Raw genomic sequence first — 17,578 nt, 5'->3', positions numbered from 1 at the left:
TCACTCTTTGGGAGTTTCATTAAGATCTGCCCCGTGACTCGTAAATGTTTGCTAATAAATGCACTACACATGCACACAGATAATTGGGGGGTGGGGGGGGGGGGGGGGGGGGGGTACCACAGGATCAAGGTCTACTTTTGTAGAACGTATTTACTGTTGATCACACAACCCTAAGTGCTGTTCATGACAATGCAGCCACATGAAACACACCCTAAAATAAAACATATTAAGAAGTTAAGAAGTAGACAAACGAAGAATTAATCAAACCCTGAATAAAATGACAGGTTGAGAGTAAAAACAATAACTACAAAGTAAAATCTCACGAATCCACAAACTGTTTATTTCTGTAACCATATTAACAAATCAACAACACAAGCATCCCACCACATTTAAAACAACCTAAGAAAACGGTGTAACAGGATGGAAAAAACAACCTTTTCCCATCACTTTTACACTAGAAGCCTTGACGAGTCTCAGCTCCACTGCGCATGCGTCAACCATGGAGCGCTCCGTTCGGTAAAGGAGAGATTTCTGCTGTGTTTACAGACGTAAATGGTGAATATTTACACCTACTGGCAGCTTAACCTGCGTATTACAACATTTGCAAACAGTAGTGATGACAGGTAATCGCATTTCCCCCGCTGTCCGGTAGGAGCAGGAAGACACCGACTGACGAGGTGAAGCAACCAGGAAGTACTCGGCGCTCCTTCCACTGTCTGTTATGAAACTCCTCGGAACCTCCCTGGGAAAAGAGGCCTGGATTTTATCTGTCACTGCTCTTATTATTGCTGCCGCTTTAGTTTATTTTGACGATAGTGCTCCAAGTGAATATACAAGGTAAAAGACTAGCTTTAGAGTCTAAAAACTCGCACATCTGTTTGATGACATAAATATGAATAATGGCGTGTATAATTGGACAAAGATCTGTATACAGATTGAGTGGTGCTAGTTTTTTAAGGCATGGAGCGAATTTAGAGCAGAAACATGTAGGAAATCAGCCATTTGAATCATTTTCATGTCTGCATACCTAACTGAGTGAACCCATGTCTGTTTTATGTACATGTGTCTCTTAAAACCCCAATAACCACTAGTTCTAACATTACTAAAGCTACAATGTTTTAAACCCCCCGGATATTAAGGTGATGCAGCCTTTTGTTAAATGCATGGATTGCTTTTGCAAACAGATGTGTCTCCTGTCTTTGCTTTACAGCATGGCTGAAGACATGAAGACCTTGGAGGACAACTTCAGGCTCCAGAACAAAAGCTGCTTTATTCTCGGTGCTTCTGGGGAAACCGGCAGGCTGCTGCTCCAAGAGCTGCTGGAACGCAGCATCTTCTCCAAGATCACCCTCATTGGACGCAGGCAGCTGACCTTTGAAGGCAAAGCGAATGATGACCTGGTCAGTGATTGATGCAGCGACTGTGGTCAGTAAGTCATGACACTTTGCTTCATGCTTGTTTGTGGTTTTTGTCCACAGTTACAGGAGGTGGTTGACTTTGAAAAGCTTGATGATTACGCTGATGCCTTCAAAGGTCACGATGTGGGCTACTGCTGTCTGGGCACAACCAGAGCAAAAGCCGGAGCTGTAAGTGAACACCCTCCAGGCTATATTGGTAGATTGTAAATGAGTTTGTTATCTGCAGCAGTCAAGCATTGTTTAGTTTACAGGTGTGACTGTCATTGCCTCTAGAGCACAGGTGAAGGATTAATCAGGTTTTTAAATACTCTCCTAACTCCTATTATATTGGCAGTATAACAGTGTGTTTGGTACCGTGCCTCTTATATTTAGATTCTCACTTGTTTGCACTTTTCTTTTTTTTTATTTTTTTTAATATGTTTATTGATTTTTCACATTTACAAAGCACAGTTATATGGAAGAGTTACATTTTTCTTTTTCCTTTTTCCTTACCCCCTTTCCCCTTGCTCCTCCCCTTCCCCATTCAATTTCCAAGGGATTTTGACATATAAAAGGGAGAGAGAGGTAGTGTATTTGAAATTGGATTTTCAGGCAGTGGAACTACGCCCATGCTGGAACATATCTTATATAAGCACCCATACAAAAAGAGAAAATACGTAAATAAACAAATCAATTAAATAAATTAATTAATAAACAAAAAATAATAATAATTAAAAAAACAATAAAAAACAGAAGATCAAAAAAATAAAACAGCACGAAAACAGACCCGCCGACAGCCACACCACGACAAAAAAGGGGGGGGGGTAAGTTCCCAACCTTGAACTCAAAGCGGTGGTTATTCTCATTCCAGTGTCTTCAAAGATCTCATGTATTCCAACGGTAATTTCCAAATTGTCTCAAAACTCTCAGTGGATCCTCTTACACCATACTTGATTTTTTCCAAGTTAATAAACATCATGAGGTCTCTCAGCCAAGCAGAAGCAGTAGGGGCAAGCGGTGATTTCCAGCCCAGCAGGATTCTTCTCCGCGCCAATAGGGACGCAAAGGCAATAACATCACTTATAGATTTTCTGAAGTTGTCAGGGTTTGGCATTAACCCAAATATCGCAGTCCTCTCATTCGGCAACAATGTAAGATTGAAAAATCGGGACATATGATTAAAAATAGTTTTCCAGAAGTCATGAAGTCGAGGACAGGACCAAAACATATGTGTCATGTTTGCGGGAGATAAGTTACATCTGTTACACTTGTCACTAACATTGGTGTATATTTTAGAGAGTTTAGAGTTAGTAAAGTAGATGCGATGAATTACTTTAAATTGTATCAAGCTCATTCTTACACAAGATGTGCTCCCGTTTACTCTCGCTAGGGCCTTCTGCCACTCATCATCATTCAATGGACTCCCCAATTCATCTTCCCAAACTTTTCTGATCTCATCTAATGCGGTCTCTGATAGTTGAGATATGAAATTATATATTTTAGAAATTAGACCCCTCTGGAGTACGGGGAAATCCAGGAGCGAGTCGATTACTGTATTTGGGGGGGCATTTGGAAAGATTGGATTATTCATCTTGGCATAGTTACGGATCTGGAAGTAACGAAAAAGGTGTGACTGTGGAAGATCAAACCTTTTACAAAGTTCTGTAAAACTGCTAAAAGTATTATTAGTGTAAAGATCCCTTAAGTTTTTAAGGCCCAACCTACGCCATGTGAGGAAGGTAGCATCCACCCCCGAGGCAGGGAAGAGATGATTTCTACAAATGGGACTAAGATTAGAGGCCTCTTTATAACCATGAGTGAGCCTAAATTGAGACTAGATCTTTAATGTTGTGATAACAATAGGGTTATCCGTGTATTTAGATGTCGGAATGGGTAACTTAGATGTAATTAGTGCTAACAGGGAAGTCGAAGTGCATGAACCAGCTTCTAGTTCACACCAACTCAGTGTAGGTTGTTGGATCCAGAGGATAACCTTTTGAATGTTGGCTGCCCAATAATAACTTCTCAAGTTTGGGAGTGCGAGTCCGCCACCTGACCTATCCCTTTCTAGAAACCCACGCCTGACCCTGGGAACCCCATTCTTCCATATAAAGGAGGAGAACAACTTGTTGATCTTATTAAAGAATGCTTTTGGTAGATAGATTGGCAGGCTCTGGAAGAGATATAAAAAGCGTGGGAGTACATTCATCTTTATGCAGTTTATCCTGCCTGCAATGGATAAGCGCAAGTTCTTCCACCTTTCCAAGTCTGATTGAACTTGTTCTGTCAGAGGTAAAAAGTTAGTCTTGAAAATAGCAGATAACTGTTTGCAAATATTCACCCCTAAGTATTTAAAACTGCTACCAGATAATTTAAAGGGGAGATCATTTTCCACAATCTGTGGGGCTGGATTGTTAATTAAAAAGCATTCACTTTTGGAATAGTTTAGTTTGTAACCTGAGAAGGTTCCGAATCTGTCTAATAGTTCAATTATACGAGGAATGGTGGTAATAGGATTGGAGACAAACAACAACAAGTCATCTGCATAAAGCGAAAGCACATGTTTCGATGCACCTCTAGTGATCCCTTGGTTATGATTCATGGATTTGAGAGCTATAGATAGTGGCTCAATTGCCATAGCAAATAGTAGGGGACTCAAGGGGCACCCCTGGCGTGTGGACCTGGAAAGTGTGAAGTACTGTGATCTCATTCCATTTGTACTTACTGAGGCTTTGGGTGAAGAATATAGTAACTTAATCCATGAAATATATTTAGACCCCAAGCCAAATCTCCCAAGAACATCAAACAGGTATCCCCACTCGACCCTGTCAAACGCCTTTTCGGCATCTAGTGAGATCACTGCCTCCGCAACATCGACTGGACCTGGAGATAGAATAACATTTAAAAGTCTACGAATATTTGAGAATGAGTGGCGGTCTCTCATGAATCCCGTCTGGTCTGAAGATATGATGTCTGGTAGAATAGATTCCAATCTCTTAGCAAGAATTTTGGCTAAAATTTTATAGTCACTGTTCAGGAGTGAAATCGGTCTATAAGAGCCGCATTCTGTAGTATCCTTGTTTGGTTTTAGTAATAGTGTTATAGATGCTTCTGTGAGGGTCTGTGGTAACGTACCCCGATTGAGAGAATCATTGAACATTTGGAGGAGAAGGGGGCTTAATTTATCGCTGAATATTTTGTAGAATTCTATAGGATATCCATCTGGGCCTGGGGCTTTCCCACTGTGCATCGATTTAATTGCATCGGTGATTTCATTAATTGTTAGAGGTTGATCCATATAGTCTACCTTATCAGGGTTAATGTAAGGGAATTCCAAGTTACTAAGAAACGAAGCTTGATCAAAGTCAGTGTTGAAGGCCTCCGATGTATACAGTGTAGAGTAGAAGTTTTTAAAAGTTTCATTGATGATTGATGGGATTACTGTAATTTCTCCAGAGGAAGTTTTTATTTGTCTGATTTGCTGATTTGCTACCCTTGTCCTGAGTTGGTGGGCCAGCAGTCGCCCTGCTTTCTCACCATACTCATAGACAAGGCCCCTCGAGTGCAGCAATAATTTTTCTGTCTCATGCGTTGTAAGTAAGTTATATTCCATTTGCAAATTTTGTCTCGCCTTGATGCGCTCTGGAGATGGAGATGTTGAGAGAACATCATCCAGGTTTTTAATATCTCTCATTAGTTGCTCCTTTTTCTGGCCCTTATTTTTATTGAAACTAATAGAATATGAAATGATCTCTCCCCTTATAACAGCTTTCAGTGATTCCCATATCAAAGAAGGAGAAATAGCATCTGATTTGTTGTCTATAATAAAGTTGTCTATTGCGTCTGAGATTTTGGATTTAAAACTGATATCATTGAATAAAGTGCAGTTTAATCTCCAGTTGGGGTGATTTTTTTGCAGGAGGCTAAAAGACAGGTCCAGGAGCACCGGTGCATGGTCTGATATGACTATTGCTGAGTAGTCAACATAAGTTAGAGTCGGGAGGAAGCTGTTATCTATGAAAAAATAATCTATTCGTGAAAACGTTGAATGTACATGTGAGTAAAATGAAAACTGTTTTTTGTCAGGGTTGAGAAACCGCCACGGGTCCACCCCTCCCACTTGACCAAAAAAAGAGGAGAAAGCCTTAGCCATTTTAGAGGGTGGCTGCGGTCTTGTTGAAGATCTATCCAGCATTGGGTCTATTGTGCAGTTTAGGTCACCTCCTAGAATAAGCCAATGATTGTTTAAATCTGGAATTGATGAAATAACCTTATAGACAAAATCTTCATTGTCCCAGTTGGGTGCGTATAAATTAATAAGACTGACTGCAACATTATTGAGGGAACCTGTAATTATGATGAACCGCCCTTGAGAATCAGTTACTATTTTAGACGGGGTAAACTGCACTCTCTTATGGAATAAAATAGCCACCCCCCGAGATTTATTACCAAAGTTGGAGTGGAAGGATTGACCGATCCACGGCGCCCTCAACCTGTAAAGATCCCTAGCAACCAAGTGAGTCTCCTGCAGGAAGGCTATATCCGCTTTCAGTTGTTTAAGATGCGAGAGAATCCTGCCTCTTTTGGTTGGACTATTCAGCCCCTTAACGTTCCATGATACAAATCTCAAGTTGGCACCTGTGCCTTTAGACGTACTCGCCATATATCGTTTTCAAAGATACACAAAGAGAGACTGCTTCTGCCTGGCCGAGTATTGATGTAAGAAGGCAGGAGAAAGGATGGTAAACGGAGACATACACACATATAGACACCAGAGACATATACACATACAAAAAAAAAAAAAAAAAAAAAAAAGGGCCTGCCCCCCCCCCCCCATTGTGAAAGAACCCCCTAAACTCTCAGAACAGAGAGTATTAAACCTGAACCCTATTCCCAAGCATGTTCTCTGAACTAGAACTAGCAGCAGGATAATCAAAAACATGAGACTTCCCAACAGCATTAGCCTCACCTTTTCCCTCCACTAGGGGGAGCTCCGAACTCAGATAAGAAACTGAGTGCTGCAATACTGAATATTGAAATCCGGTTTAGGCTTCTAATGAGCCTGTACGTTCAAATGACCCATTTCAACTTAGTAGAACCAAAAAAATAAAAAATAAAAAGAGAGAGACAAAAGGGAAAAAATGAAATATTGATAATAATGGTATTAATAGTCCTACACTTATAAGAGGTAAGGGTCACAAAACAAGGTACCTAGACTATACAAAGGATAACGCAATAACAAAATATCCAAATCGTATTATAACAAGGCCAAATAGACTAAACTGCATCTTAATATTAAGTTGACCCCATCCTTTTAACAGCTTACTGTTCAGGGCTGTTGATACGCTGATCATAGAAATCCTGGGCTTTACGCGGAGAGTCGAAGTAGTAGTCCTTATCCTGGAAAGAGATGAGGAGACGAGCTGGATGCAAAAGGCGAAACTTTATCCCTTTTTTTATACAAGGTGTGCTTGACTCCGTTAAATGATGCTCTCTTTCTGGCCAGTTCAGCACTAATGTCCGGGTAGACTCTCAGATCCGTGCCGTGATACGTCATCTGATGGCTCCTGGCCCACTTCAGGACTTTCTCTTTCTCCTGGAAGCGAAGAAATTTCACGATAAAGGCCCTGGGTTTCTCCGTAGCGCTGTGACCTGCTCTGCGAAGGGAGCGGTGGGCTCTCTCTATCTCAGGAGGGCTGCTGAAGACTTCTGAGCCTGTAGCCGTCATCAGCAGATTCGCCACAAACTTAGCTGGATCTTGGCCCTTTTCACTACCTTCCGGTATGTTGATTATTCTCAAATTCGACCGCCTTGATCTATTTTCAAGATCATCCACTTTTTCTAGTAACTTTTCATACTGGGGTTGAAGAGTTTTAATGACAGCCTCCAGTTCGGTAAGTTTCCCAAAGTTCTCCCCAGCCAATGTTTCTGTCTGAGTGAGGCGGCTATTGAAAGATGCTACCTGTTGTCCCAGCGATTCCACGGACGATTTGAGAGATACTGTTGACTCGTTGATCAGGGCAGCTACATCGGTCTTGAAGCTTTCTCGTTGTTCACTGAGCAGTGCTTCGAGGTCCCCTCTGGTGACAGGGCTGTCGTCGTTGCTGGCCTTACATTTAGCCATGTTAGCTAACTTAGCTGACACGCTAGCTCGAGTTCCGTGTTGTTTCTTCTTGCTCATTAAGTATACTCGTACTCAAGGCAAGAGAATTGTGAAAGGTCAGTTTTAGGTCAGATAGGGGAAAGAAAAGCGATATTCAAGTCCTTTAGCAGCTCATTATAGAAAAAAGTAGTCGGAGCTCCCCTAGACACGTCCGCTCACCAACACGCCATGCCCGGACTCTCCTGTTTGCACTTTTCTAAGTGATATTGAGAAATGATGATCAAGGCTATCTTCAGACGTTTGTTTTGAACATTGGCTGATTTAACATTCTCGCCTTAGTCCTCACCATTCTTTGTAGCTGTTTAACACAAAGCTATTAATCCTTAGAATGCATTAAAGGCATACTTAGCAAATTCTTCATATTTTCAAAACATCTGTGTTAAATGAATGTGTTAATATAACCTTTTACAGGGTTAATGAACTGTCACTTTGACCCCATTTCCCCCTATGGCCAGAATGCCGGACTTGCAACTTCAGAGTTGCTGGTCTGGTCCCTGCTGGTGGAGGGAGCTGTAGAGTGGAGTGAAGCTGACATGGTGGAGCTGGTGTCTGCTTCAAGCACATTTTCCGCATGTTATAGATCGTGAACACAGATTATTAGTTTGATTTACTGATGAATCACTCCTCTACAAACTAATGAAGGCTGAGGAGATATTTCAGCTATTATAATAAGGTGTTAAAAAGACAAACTCAAAGCAAAGAGATAAGTTTCACTTTTGGTATAACCACAGTGAATTAATAACAGACACCAGGGGGTGCTAAAAGCAAGCAAAATTGCCTCGTATCCCTTTAAACCTCACCTAAACTTAAAGAGCAAGTCACCCCCAAATCAACATTTTTTTCTGATAAACTATATAAATGCGTGTCTAATCGTGCTGCAGACACATGTAGTCAATAGGTTCGCACTTTAGTGCATTTTAGTTAAAATTGAAATTTTCTGCCTAAAACTGTCTGTGTTGTGCCGTCGTCAGGTAAAAACTCTGCACTGCATTTTAATTTAAATCAGCCATCGCTATTGGCTAAGAGGTACCCTAGAATGTTGGCTGGTACCATATGTTGTTGATGGCTGTGTCTCAATTCAGGGTCTGCATCCTTCGTCGGCCGGTTACGTCACAGCGCCGCGACCAGGCCTGTCCCAATTCGAAGACTCCTTCAAATGCGGTCGATGAATCTGGCCTTCTTTTTGCCTGAATGAAGGATGGGTCCGGTGTATCCTTCAATGGTTTACATTTCCCAAGATGCCTTGCGGGTCGGATGGCAGAACTTCTACTCTGGTAGTTTAAAGAGCAAGTCACCCCTACCTACCAGAATCTTACTCCACTCCCACTTCCTGTTTGAAAAATGCAACAAATGCTGTTTCCTGGCAGACCGATACGGCAGAGTCTAACAAATACACACACGCAGGCTGTGTCTCAATTCAGGGTCTGCATCCTTCGAAGGACCCAGTCTACTCGGCCGACGTGGGCTGGATCCTCCGTCGGCCGAGTAGACCGGGTGTTAATGGTTATGAATTTGGACAGGCCTAGCCTTCATGAATTCCCGCCACTCCCTCGGCGAACGTTCTGTCGCCTAGCAACCGTGGAACCGCTGAGCAGAAGAGAGAAGGGACTTTAAACGATGGAGCTCGAAGTTTTATTTAGCTTTTTAATCATTTCCTTGACTGTTGGAGAGCTAATCCAGAGAAAATACTTTCGACAAGCTGAGCCTGAGCAAAGATGTGATAATAGTTTTTAATACTTTCTAAGGGTCTTAATTTGACCAAAACCGATTTATCACCTTTTAAGACTTTTCAAGACCCAGCAGATACCCTGTAATCAGGGTCCGAAATTAACACTCGCCACTCGCCAAATGCGAGCAAATTGCTCCATTTGGCGAGTAAATTTTTGAGCTCTACCTGCCACCTGGCGAGTAAATGTTTGCACCAAATTAGTTATGTTTATCAGTCATCTTCCATGGATGTCTGATACTCCTCCCGCCTGCATGCAACGTACACAAACGTACGCGAAACGTGAGCGCCGCATCAACGTCATTTCCACCTATCCCATTCAATCAGTTTAAGTTAGCAGCTAGCTTCGTGTTAAAACTAGCAGTGAAATGTGGCGGTTTTTAACTGGAGTCAGCCAGCCTTCCAAAAGAAAACTCGTCGAACTGGAAGAAAAACCACCAGGGCCAGTGGCAACCATAAGATTTTGTGAAAAGTGGCGAACTGGAGATGGCGGAGTCGTGAGATAAGGGCTACATTATGATGGCCACGTAGCGTTGCTGCCTTTCACAGACAACTGTCCCTCGGCATTCTTCAAATATCCAAAAAATGCCCATACTTCCGACTTTGTCTTCTTTGAGGGATAATAAATGTCCCGAGTGCTGCCGTCTACTCCTGCCATTACTTCAGCTTTAGCTTAAAGAAAGTTTTGGTCGTAAACAACAAAGTGCGCATGTGCCGCCGGCAACTTCAGATGATACGGTGGCTGGTAAGGGTCATTGCGCCTACACCGCAGTCATGGTAATCCACCGAGATAATAAATATTTTTTAAAAACAAGACTGTTATTATTATTGTAAACTTTTTTACCGGGGTTTACTGCTACACCGGTTACCGTGACAACCCTAGCCCTGACACATTTTCAGCTATTCTCATGGTGCAGCTGTGTTCTCCAGAGATCAAGGACTATGACCCAAATGAGGCTGTAATGCTTTGGCACAAAGACGGTGTCAGAAGCAGGAGGCCAGACTTCATGGACAGAGAAAACAAGGAGTCTGACTAGATTTCAATGAAAGAGTTCATAAAAACATCTCTAAAAATAAATAAATAAATAGTAAAAATTACAAAAGAGTTGTTTTTCTTATTAATTGATGTTTTAATTATTTTGTCACTCTGTTTGGAATCAACATAATATAGAATAACATGCTTTAGGTAGATCTAAATCATTTATAATTTTGGCCGGTAAAAAATATGCTTGGCCGGTAGATTTTCATCATCTACCAGCCAACTTGGCTGGTGAGTAAAAAATTTAATTTCGGACCCTGCCTGTAATATTAAACAATTCACATTTATAAACAAAAATAAAATTCAAGAGTTTAATGCAGAACTGATTTTATTTAGATATTTCTTTTATATGTACATGTTTAATCTTTCTTAACCATTTTTTTCTAGCAAAGAAAAAAGCCTGTCAAAATTCTCCCTTCTCTCCTGTGCCCTCTGCTGCTCTGCCTCCCTCTGCACCCTCAAGTCCTCCCTGATCAGCTCCAGAAGCTGGTCATCGCTGTCACCTTCCCCTGGATGCCCATTTTCTCCAGAATAGTCTTAACAAACATGTAAGAAAAAAAAACAGGAAGAGAAAAGGCAGAGAAAAGAGGACAACGGGTTATTCCTTTCGTGTTTTCGCAGAAAAACTAAACTCAAAAACGAGTTTTTAAAATATGAGATGTTATTGTACCTCCATGCCACAGCCGCCGAATACTTTGCTCCAGTGATCATGTGGTCCATCTTTGCCCTAAGCTTAATAAAGTCCGTGGTTTTCTCTTTTGTCCCTAAAATACAAACTTCTATTAAAATCAGGGGGAAAACGTAGCGGGAGAACTACAACACCGAGCCGAGACCGCAATACAAGCACTTTTAGTGTAACATTTCAAACTAAAATAACGTTCATGTATCACAAAAGTCCTTAACCTAACAGTTTTCAAGTTTATACTGACATTTATATGCACAATCCTCTCCGACAGCTCCCGCTTCACTGTCCGCCATTGTTTTTAAAAGTTCTGCCATCCGGCCCGCAAGACATCTTGGGAAATGTAAACCATTGAAGGATACACCGGGCCCATCCTTCATTCAGGCGAAAAGAAGGCCGGATTCGTCGACCGCATTTGAAGGAGTCTTCAAATTGGGACAGGCCTGGTCGCGGCGCGGTGACGTAACCGGTCGACGAATCCGGCCGACGAAGGATGCAGACCCTGAATTGAGACACAGCCGCAGGCTCACAACAACATTGTGACATCATAATGTACCAGCCAATGTCATAGTGTACCTCTTAGCCAATAGCGATGGCATATTTAAATTCAAATGCAGTGCAGAATATTTACCTGAAGATGGCGCAACTCTGTCAGTTTTAGGCAGAATATTTGAATTTTATTCATTTACTCATTTATATAGTTTACTCATTTATATAGTTTATCAGCAAAAAAAAGGTTGCTTTAGGGGTGACTTGCTCTTTAAAGCATGGACCAGTGTTGTCTCCACTAATAACAGCTATCCAATGGGCAAAGACTCTACCGTGTATATTTATTTACTAGAAAGCCATTACATAGAACATTTACTCACTCTGTTAATGGAAATGACAAACGACCACAGCTTAGTGGGGATTAAAAGCCTTATAGAGTAACATTTTAAATATAGTTTAAAAATTCTTTGTCATTTTTTCTCTTCTCTTAAAGCTTTCATATTTTCTATGAACACATTTATACCCTGTTCCAGGTTTTCACTCATTAGCTAACTGCTGCAAAAATACAAGTCTGATTTAGTCAAAAAAAAAGGGTAAAATCCTATGTTTTTGCTAAATATGACAGGTAAGAACGTATCACACTCTTAATGTGGTCCAAATTTCTTTCTGATCTTTATAGTTGTTGCATCTGTTTCAGGATGGATTTGTCCGGGTTGATCATGACTATGTTCTGAAATCTGCTGAGCTGGCCAAGGCTGGAGGCTGCACTCACTTCCATCTGGAGTCTTCTAGAGGAGCTGATAAAAACAGCAACTTCCTCTACCTTAAAGTCAAGGTATTTGATTCTGTCCTGCTTGAGACAGCTCCAAGTTTGGGAAAAAATACTTAATTTGATGGATTTTGTTCTAGGGACAAGTGGAGGCAGAGATTGAATCACTAGGCTTTGAAAGATTTGCCATTTACAGACCGGGGTGAGCGATCAGATTTTCTTAATCCTTCGAACTTAAACTTAAGGGAACAGAAGACAACCTGCTGTTGGATTATCCTATTAACCTGACCAGTACACATTATCTTAATCTTAAAGAGGAGCAAGAACAAGGAAAATCTCTTCAAATAACTTGTAACTATAAAATAATAATCGTTCTCCTGACCAACAGAGTTTTGTTGGTGGACAGACGGGAGAGTCGACCCGGCGAGTGGTTAGCCAGGAAGTTCTTCGGCGCCGTCTCAGCCGTGTGCTCTACTTCCATGTCCATCCCAATCCAAATGGTGGCTAAAGCAATGGCGTCCAACACTCTGCTGCAGCCTGAGCAGAAGACTGAGATCCTGGAGAACAAAGACATTATCAGTTTGGGAAAAGTAAAGGGAAATAAATGAGCATGAAATTACTGGAGGTGAGAAAAGAATGTGACTCTACTCTTTAAAGTGGCAGCTGAATCCACGGCTGTACTGAACACAAAACTTCAACTTTTCCCGTTTTCTTGTCAGGTTATTTTTGCAGAGATGACCACACCCATCCATCCTCATCCCTAAGAAATGTTTCCACATTACTTGAAAGCTAATATTCATGTTCTCATGGATAAATCCAAATCATCTTATATAAATATAATGAGTTCCTCATCTTTAAGGAGCATTTTTGTGTCATTTTCATCAGGGATGCATGTCATTCGTTTGACTTTTTGGGTGTTTGACACACTAAGCCTGAAAGTGCATACGATAAATTATTTTATATAATATATTGTGCACAGAATTTATATAATTGTTCATTGAATTGTATTGAATATGTTTGTTTAAATTAGGAAATCAATGCATCTTCATGTTCATGAACACATGGCTGCTCTGCCTGATCACAAGTAAAATATTTATTAGTTTTAGTCTCACCTAGCAGATACAAATGGTTATTAATTAATTTATCTACATGTGTGATTATTCATTTGTCAAGCTGATGTAAAAAATTATTTTAGTCAATATGGAAATAAAATTTAGCTTCCATGCCTCTCAAAGAAACAGTGTGTTTCACACTATAACAGCAATGACAGAGATGAATGTGATTGTTTTTCCCACTCTTTTATAAAAACAACCTCTTGAAATCATTCTGTATTAGATGTTCTTGTTAAGAGTGTGATGTAGACTAAATATTAATAAAATCCTGTAAACCCCAGTTGTTTTGACTCAGACATATTTTCAATTCTTTGCATCATTTGTATTTTTTTGTTTCTTATGTTTGTGTTTTGATGGGTTCAACTAATAATTGTCCGTGCAAAGTTTTTCTGTTTTTAGATTAAAAAACAAACAAAAAACAACTTTTCTCTAGTTATATAGCACCACCCCCTTGTGGTTGAATATGGTGATGCAGTATGTACTTATTCTACTGGAATTTAAATCAGCCAGGCATCCTGTAAGTGAATACATGCAGAGAAAAATCATTTAGTTTCTTCTACTGTCCATCTGGGTTTCTAGGCTAGAGTTAAATAATTTGATGCTAAATCCCAGATGCACAAAAACAATCGGATCCTACAGAATATTTTCTTGAAAATAAATTTATTGCAGCTGGTACATAAACATTTTACAATTAAAATTAATAAATATAACATTTCAGAAAATGCTTCTACTTTAATAATACGAACATGTAATGCAAGTATAAAAACCCCAACGGTTTGTGATTTTACCACAGGGAATAACTGTTGGGAGCTAACAAAATGACCTTTTTTGTTGCGCAGCTGAGGCTTATTTTGTGTTAAGTGTTTCTTTATAGCTTTAGTTTCTGATTTGTCTTTTGTCACAGTATTGCATATTTTTTCCATCATTCCATTTAGAAGCTTTAACATTTACAGTATTTTGGGTCCTTTTTATTAAGCCTTTGTAGTCATTCTCTATGCCAGTAGCTCAGTTTAACAAAGAATTATACGATATCTGTTTTTGATTTATTATTATTATTATTATTATTATTATTATTGTTATTATTATTATTATTATTATTTGCATTTTACGCTGTCCCTTCTTATTCAGGTCAATATTCCACACAGCATTTAAACTGTCTATTCTGGATCTATAATCGTACTCTAGAATTTATTGAAACTCTCATGTTAAAAGAATACAACAATGTAAAGTATTAAATGCAATTTATTTTTTAGTTTTATTGATTTAATTTGTATGCTGGTCAGTGTTATAAAATAAATAAAGCTTTGATTGATTGATTGATTGATTGATTGTTCTCTAGCGACATCTAGTGGTTTTACTTAGAAAATCCATCACAGTCCACCACGTCGATAATTACGTCACTGAACGTGAACAGGAAGTCTTGTGAAACCAAAGCGAAAACATGGCAGAATACACAGCTCCACGTGAGTGTTACAAACAGCGAAACATAGTGTCTAAAATGTAGCTTTTGGCACAAGGACACGTATTTATTCTGTAGTTTTGTGTTTTTATGTGTTAATGCGTTAGCAGCATCCCGTTCGCTGCTTTAGTGGCTAGCGCTGATGATGCTATTGCAGCTGCTAAAGAATCTTTGTGCCTTTGCTTTAACAGCTGGTGACGTAGTTGCAGAGGACATGCCTGAGCTTTCTGACGGAGATGAGGATGATGAAGATGATGTGGATAAAGAGCAGTGGATGGAGGAGGAGAGTCAGCCTGTTTCCTGTCTGTTCTGTGACAAGTAAGATCTGTTATTTTACCTCTTAGGCCCTGATCCACACGAAAATGGAGTTTTTTTTTCACACGAAAACGGATCTTTTTAAAAACTCCGGCCAAAGTGAAGATCTGCGTTTTCTCCGTTTTGGGTGTCTGCGTGTGGACCAGGCCCCCACAATGCAGCTCTGAAATTGAGTCAAACCATCGACATAAATATACTGGACATCCAGTGGTGGCTGGTGAAAAATATTTTTGGTGGGGCTGTGCTGTTTTTTATTTTTAAACAAACTTGTGCTTTCTGAGCTTTGTGCACAACTTCACTATTTCCTGAATTAAGCACGGCTCTTTTATTTCCTGTCTTACATCATTGGACAAACTGATTAATCCAGGTGTGTGACTATTGGCACACTGCCTTGCAGACCAAGGTTGAAAAATACTGCATTAAATTGCACATAAAATAACATGACCATAAATGGTAAATAGGCAATGCAAGAGGCAAGTAACAAAAACATTTTGTTTAATTTCAACATTTGAGTGAACACGAAAAATTATGAGCAGGTCACTGTTACAGTAATGGTAGTAAACACCACTTAGACAAAATGCCAGAAATTTACACTGTTAGGACTTATGGAAAGTGGAAACACTTTCATAGGAAATAATGTCATCAGTATCCTCTTACAAATGTCATATTTCCCTCTTTTTGGGACAATAAAACATTTCTGGTTCTCAATGAGATGTTTTTACTTCAAATGTAAAAACATCTCATTGAGAATCAGAAATGTTTTATTGTCCCAAAAGCTGGGAAATTTGTTTGCTGCAGCAGAAGTGTAACAAGTAAAATGGAATCAGATTGATGTATGTACAAATTTACTTGAAATACACATTTACATGATTAAATATTTGCTTCACTGTTCTGGTGCTGAGAATATCACTTATGCAGATCAAAGGAGATACACAGATGAATGCACCTCATTTATTATTTGGAGACTACATTTACTGCAGCTGGCAGAGGCAGACATTTTTTCTATTGATACACGGAATTTACAGAATCATTTTAAATTTTAATAGGGGAAGACTGCAGGAGGGAGTGGTAAAATACAGGGGGTCCCCAGCAAAAACAAGAAACTTTACGAGTCTGATGAAACCCGCTGGTTTTCCATCAGGCAGTCACGGGGCAGCTCCAACGACCCAGTGGCTGTGCTGGGTCAATGTTATCGAGCTCAGTCCGGCTCGGTAGAGGGTGAATGAGCCGAGGCGACGTCGTGCTCTGCTTAAGAAGAAGTGTTATTTTCCCACTTCAGAAGAAGCGTCCAACGTGTTGTAGCGTAATGGTTCTTGGCTCTTTTATGAAAGATGAACCATTCTACATAATAATCTGGAATATTAATTTCAACAAATTAATAACCAAATGTTATAGAGATAAGAAGACTCAAAGGTTGTTTTCATCGATAAACTGACGATCATATCCGTTTGTCTGTGTTTCACTTCAATGAAAAGGCAAGTTTAAATTTTAAGAGATTTATTTCTTCAATTTAAACTAACGATTTGAAATGACAATCATAGGAAAAACAATCAACATTGGCAACCTTTTTGGACAATCTTTAACAGTTGATATTTTAAGCTTGCTCAAATAGACCTTGTGTTGGATGTGCTAAGATTGAGGATGATGGAATTATGAATGCAAGCATGCATGTGTGTGAGATTGCTTCAGGGAGAGGGAAGGTGAACTGAGTGAAAAATGATGTTTTGCAATTAAACTTTATAGGGCTGGGGGTAAACGATTATTTTTAAAACGATTATTCTGACGATTATTTTATCGAATAGTCGACTATTCTAATGACTATTTATACAATTAATCTAATGATTATTTTTCTATTGCACAGTTAATAAAAAATCAAAAAATCTCTAATAAATTCCTCCAAAAAATTGATTGTTACTGTAAGAGAATAAACACTACAGGCCTCCCATTTTGTACAACACTGCTTTTATTGTGTTGTGGTTGGTTACGTTCTGGTGACGTGTAGAACTTGGGAGTGCAGGCTGCTGCCTGAGAGGTGGTTGGAGACGGAGTGTCTCCATGCTGCTTTGTTTTGGTCACTTATGTGCGTGAGGCGAGTGGTGTTACGACCCTTCCTGGGGAGTTTGGCTCATGTGCAAAAAGGAAGGGACAATAATGTGGAATTTAAAAGTTAAAATGATGATCAGGTTTATTTACAACTACAAAAAAAACAACAACAAATCTTTCCATCCACAGGTTGGGAGTAATAAAACTAATTCTGCCTGTGGGGAATTAAAACAAAAGTACAAATAACTAGGGATGTCCCACTGGGCACAGATTACAGGGTTCTGGACCAAAATAAGAATCTCCAAAGTTCCAAACTCTAAACTGGGCGGTTAAACCAAACTCAAGGTGATATTTTAAACTAAACCGAAAACCCACAACACTCTA

The 17,578-nt window shown here is 39.8% G+C and overlaps 2 protein-coding genes across 4 annotated transcripts in view; both read left to right on the top strand.

Moving 5' to 3' along the window:
• Positions 1-465: 465 nt before the first annotated feature.
• htatip2 (HIV-1 Tat interactive protein 2) lies at positions 466-13,657 on the top strand. 2 transcript variants are annotated; one of them, XM_070554921.1, is made up of 7 exons: positions 466-555; positions 653-837; positions 1,211-1,400; positions 1,479-1,586; positions 12,194-12,331; positions 12,406-12,467; positions 12,654-13,509. In XM_070554921.1, the coding sequence occupies exons 2-7, from the start codon at positions 722-724 to the stop codon at positions 12,871-12,873; spliced, it is 834 nt and encodes a 277-aa protein (XP_070411022.1). In that variant the 5' UTR covers positions 466-555; positions 653-721; the 3' UTR covers positions 12,874-13,509. The 2 variants fall into 2 exon arrangements, with proteins under 2 accessions (XP_070411022.1, XP_070411024.1); XM_070554923.1 differs by having other exon boundaries at positions 477-837; positions 12,654-12,890; positions 12,985-13,657.
• Positions 13,658-14,756: 1,099 nt separating this feature from the next.
• prmt3 (protein arginine methyltransferase 3) overlaps positions 14,757-17,578 on the top strand; it is a 119,372-nt gene continuing 116,550 nt past the window's right edge. For both annotated transcript variants that reach the window (XR_008559332.2, XM_054732209.2), the window contains exons 1-2: positions 14,757-14,840; positions 15,028-15,154. Coding sequence is in view for 1 of the 2 variants with exons in the window: in XM_054732209.2 (XP_054588184.2) it covers positions 14,819-14,840; positions 15,028-15,154 (149 nt within the window). In the remaining variant the exon portion in view is untranslated. The remainder of the gene's footprint in view (positions 14,841-15,027; positions 15,155-17,578) is intronic.

Source organism: Nothobranchius furzeri, chromosome 9 (assembly GCF_043380555.1).
Source record: "Nothobranchius furzeri strain GRZ-AD chromosome 9, NfurGRZ-RIMD1, whole genome shotgun sequence".
NCBI lineage: Eukaryota > Metazoa > Chordata > Actinopteri > Cyprinodontiformes > Nothobranchiidae > Nothobranchius > Nothobranchius furzeri.
The sequence above is the reverse complement of the archived record's forward strand: the minus strand, read 5'-3'. Positions and strand labels throughout refer to the sequence as shown.

What these genes read in the sequence shown, in the direction of transcription:
- htatip2 (XM_070554923.1), top strand. Translation starts at nt 722, where the DNA reads ATGAAACTCCTCGGAACCTCCCTGGGAAAAGAGGCCTGGATTTTATCT. An exon ending in CCAGAGCAAAAGCCGGAGCT is followed by an intron (nt 1,587 to 12,193) that starts GTAAGTGAACAC and finishes CATCTGTTTCAG; the next exon opens with GATGGATTTGTCCGGGTTGA. An exon ending in TTTGCCATTTACAGACCGGG is followed by an intron (nt 12,468 to 12,653) that starts GTGAGCGATCAG and finishes CCTGACCAACAG; the next exon opens with AGTTTTGTTGGTGGACAGAC.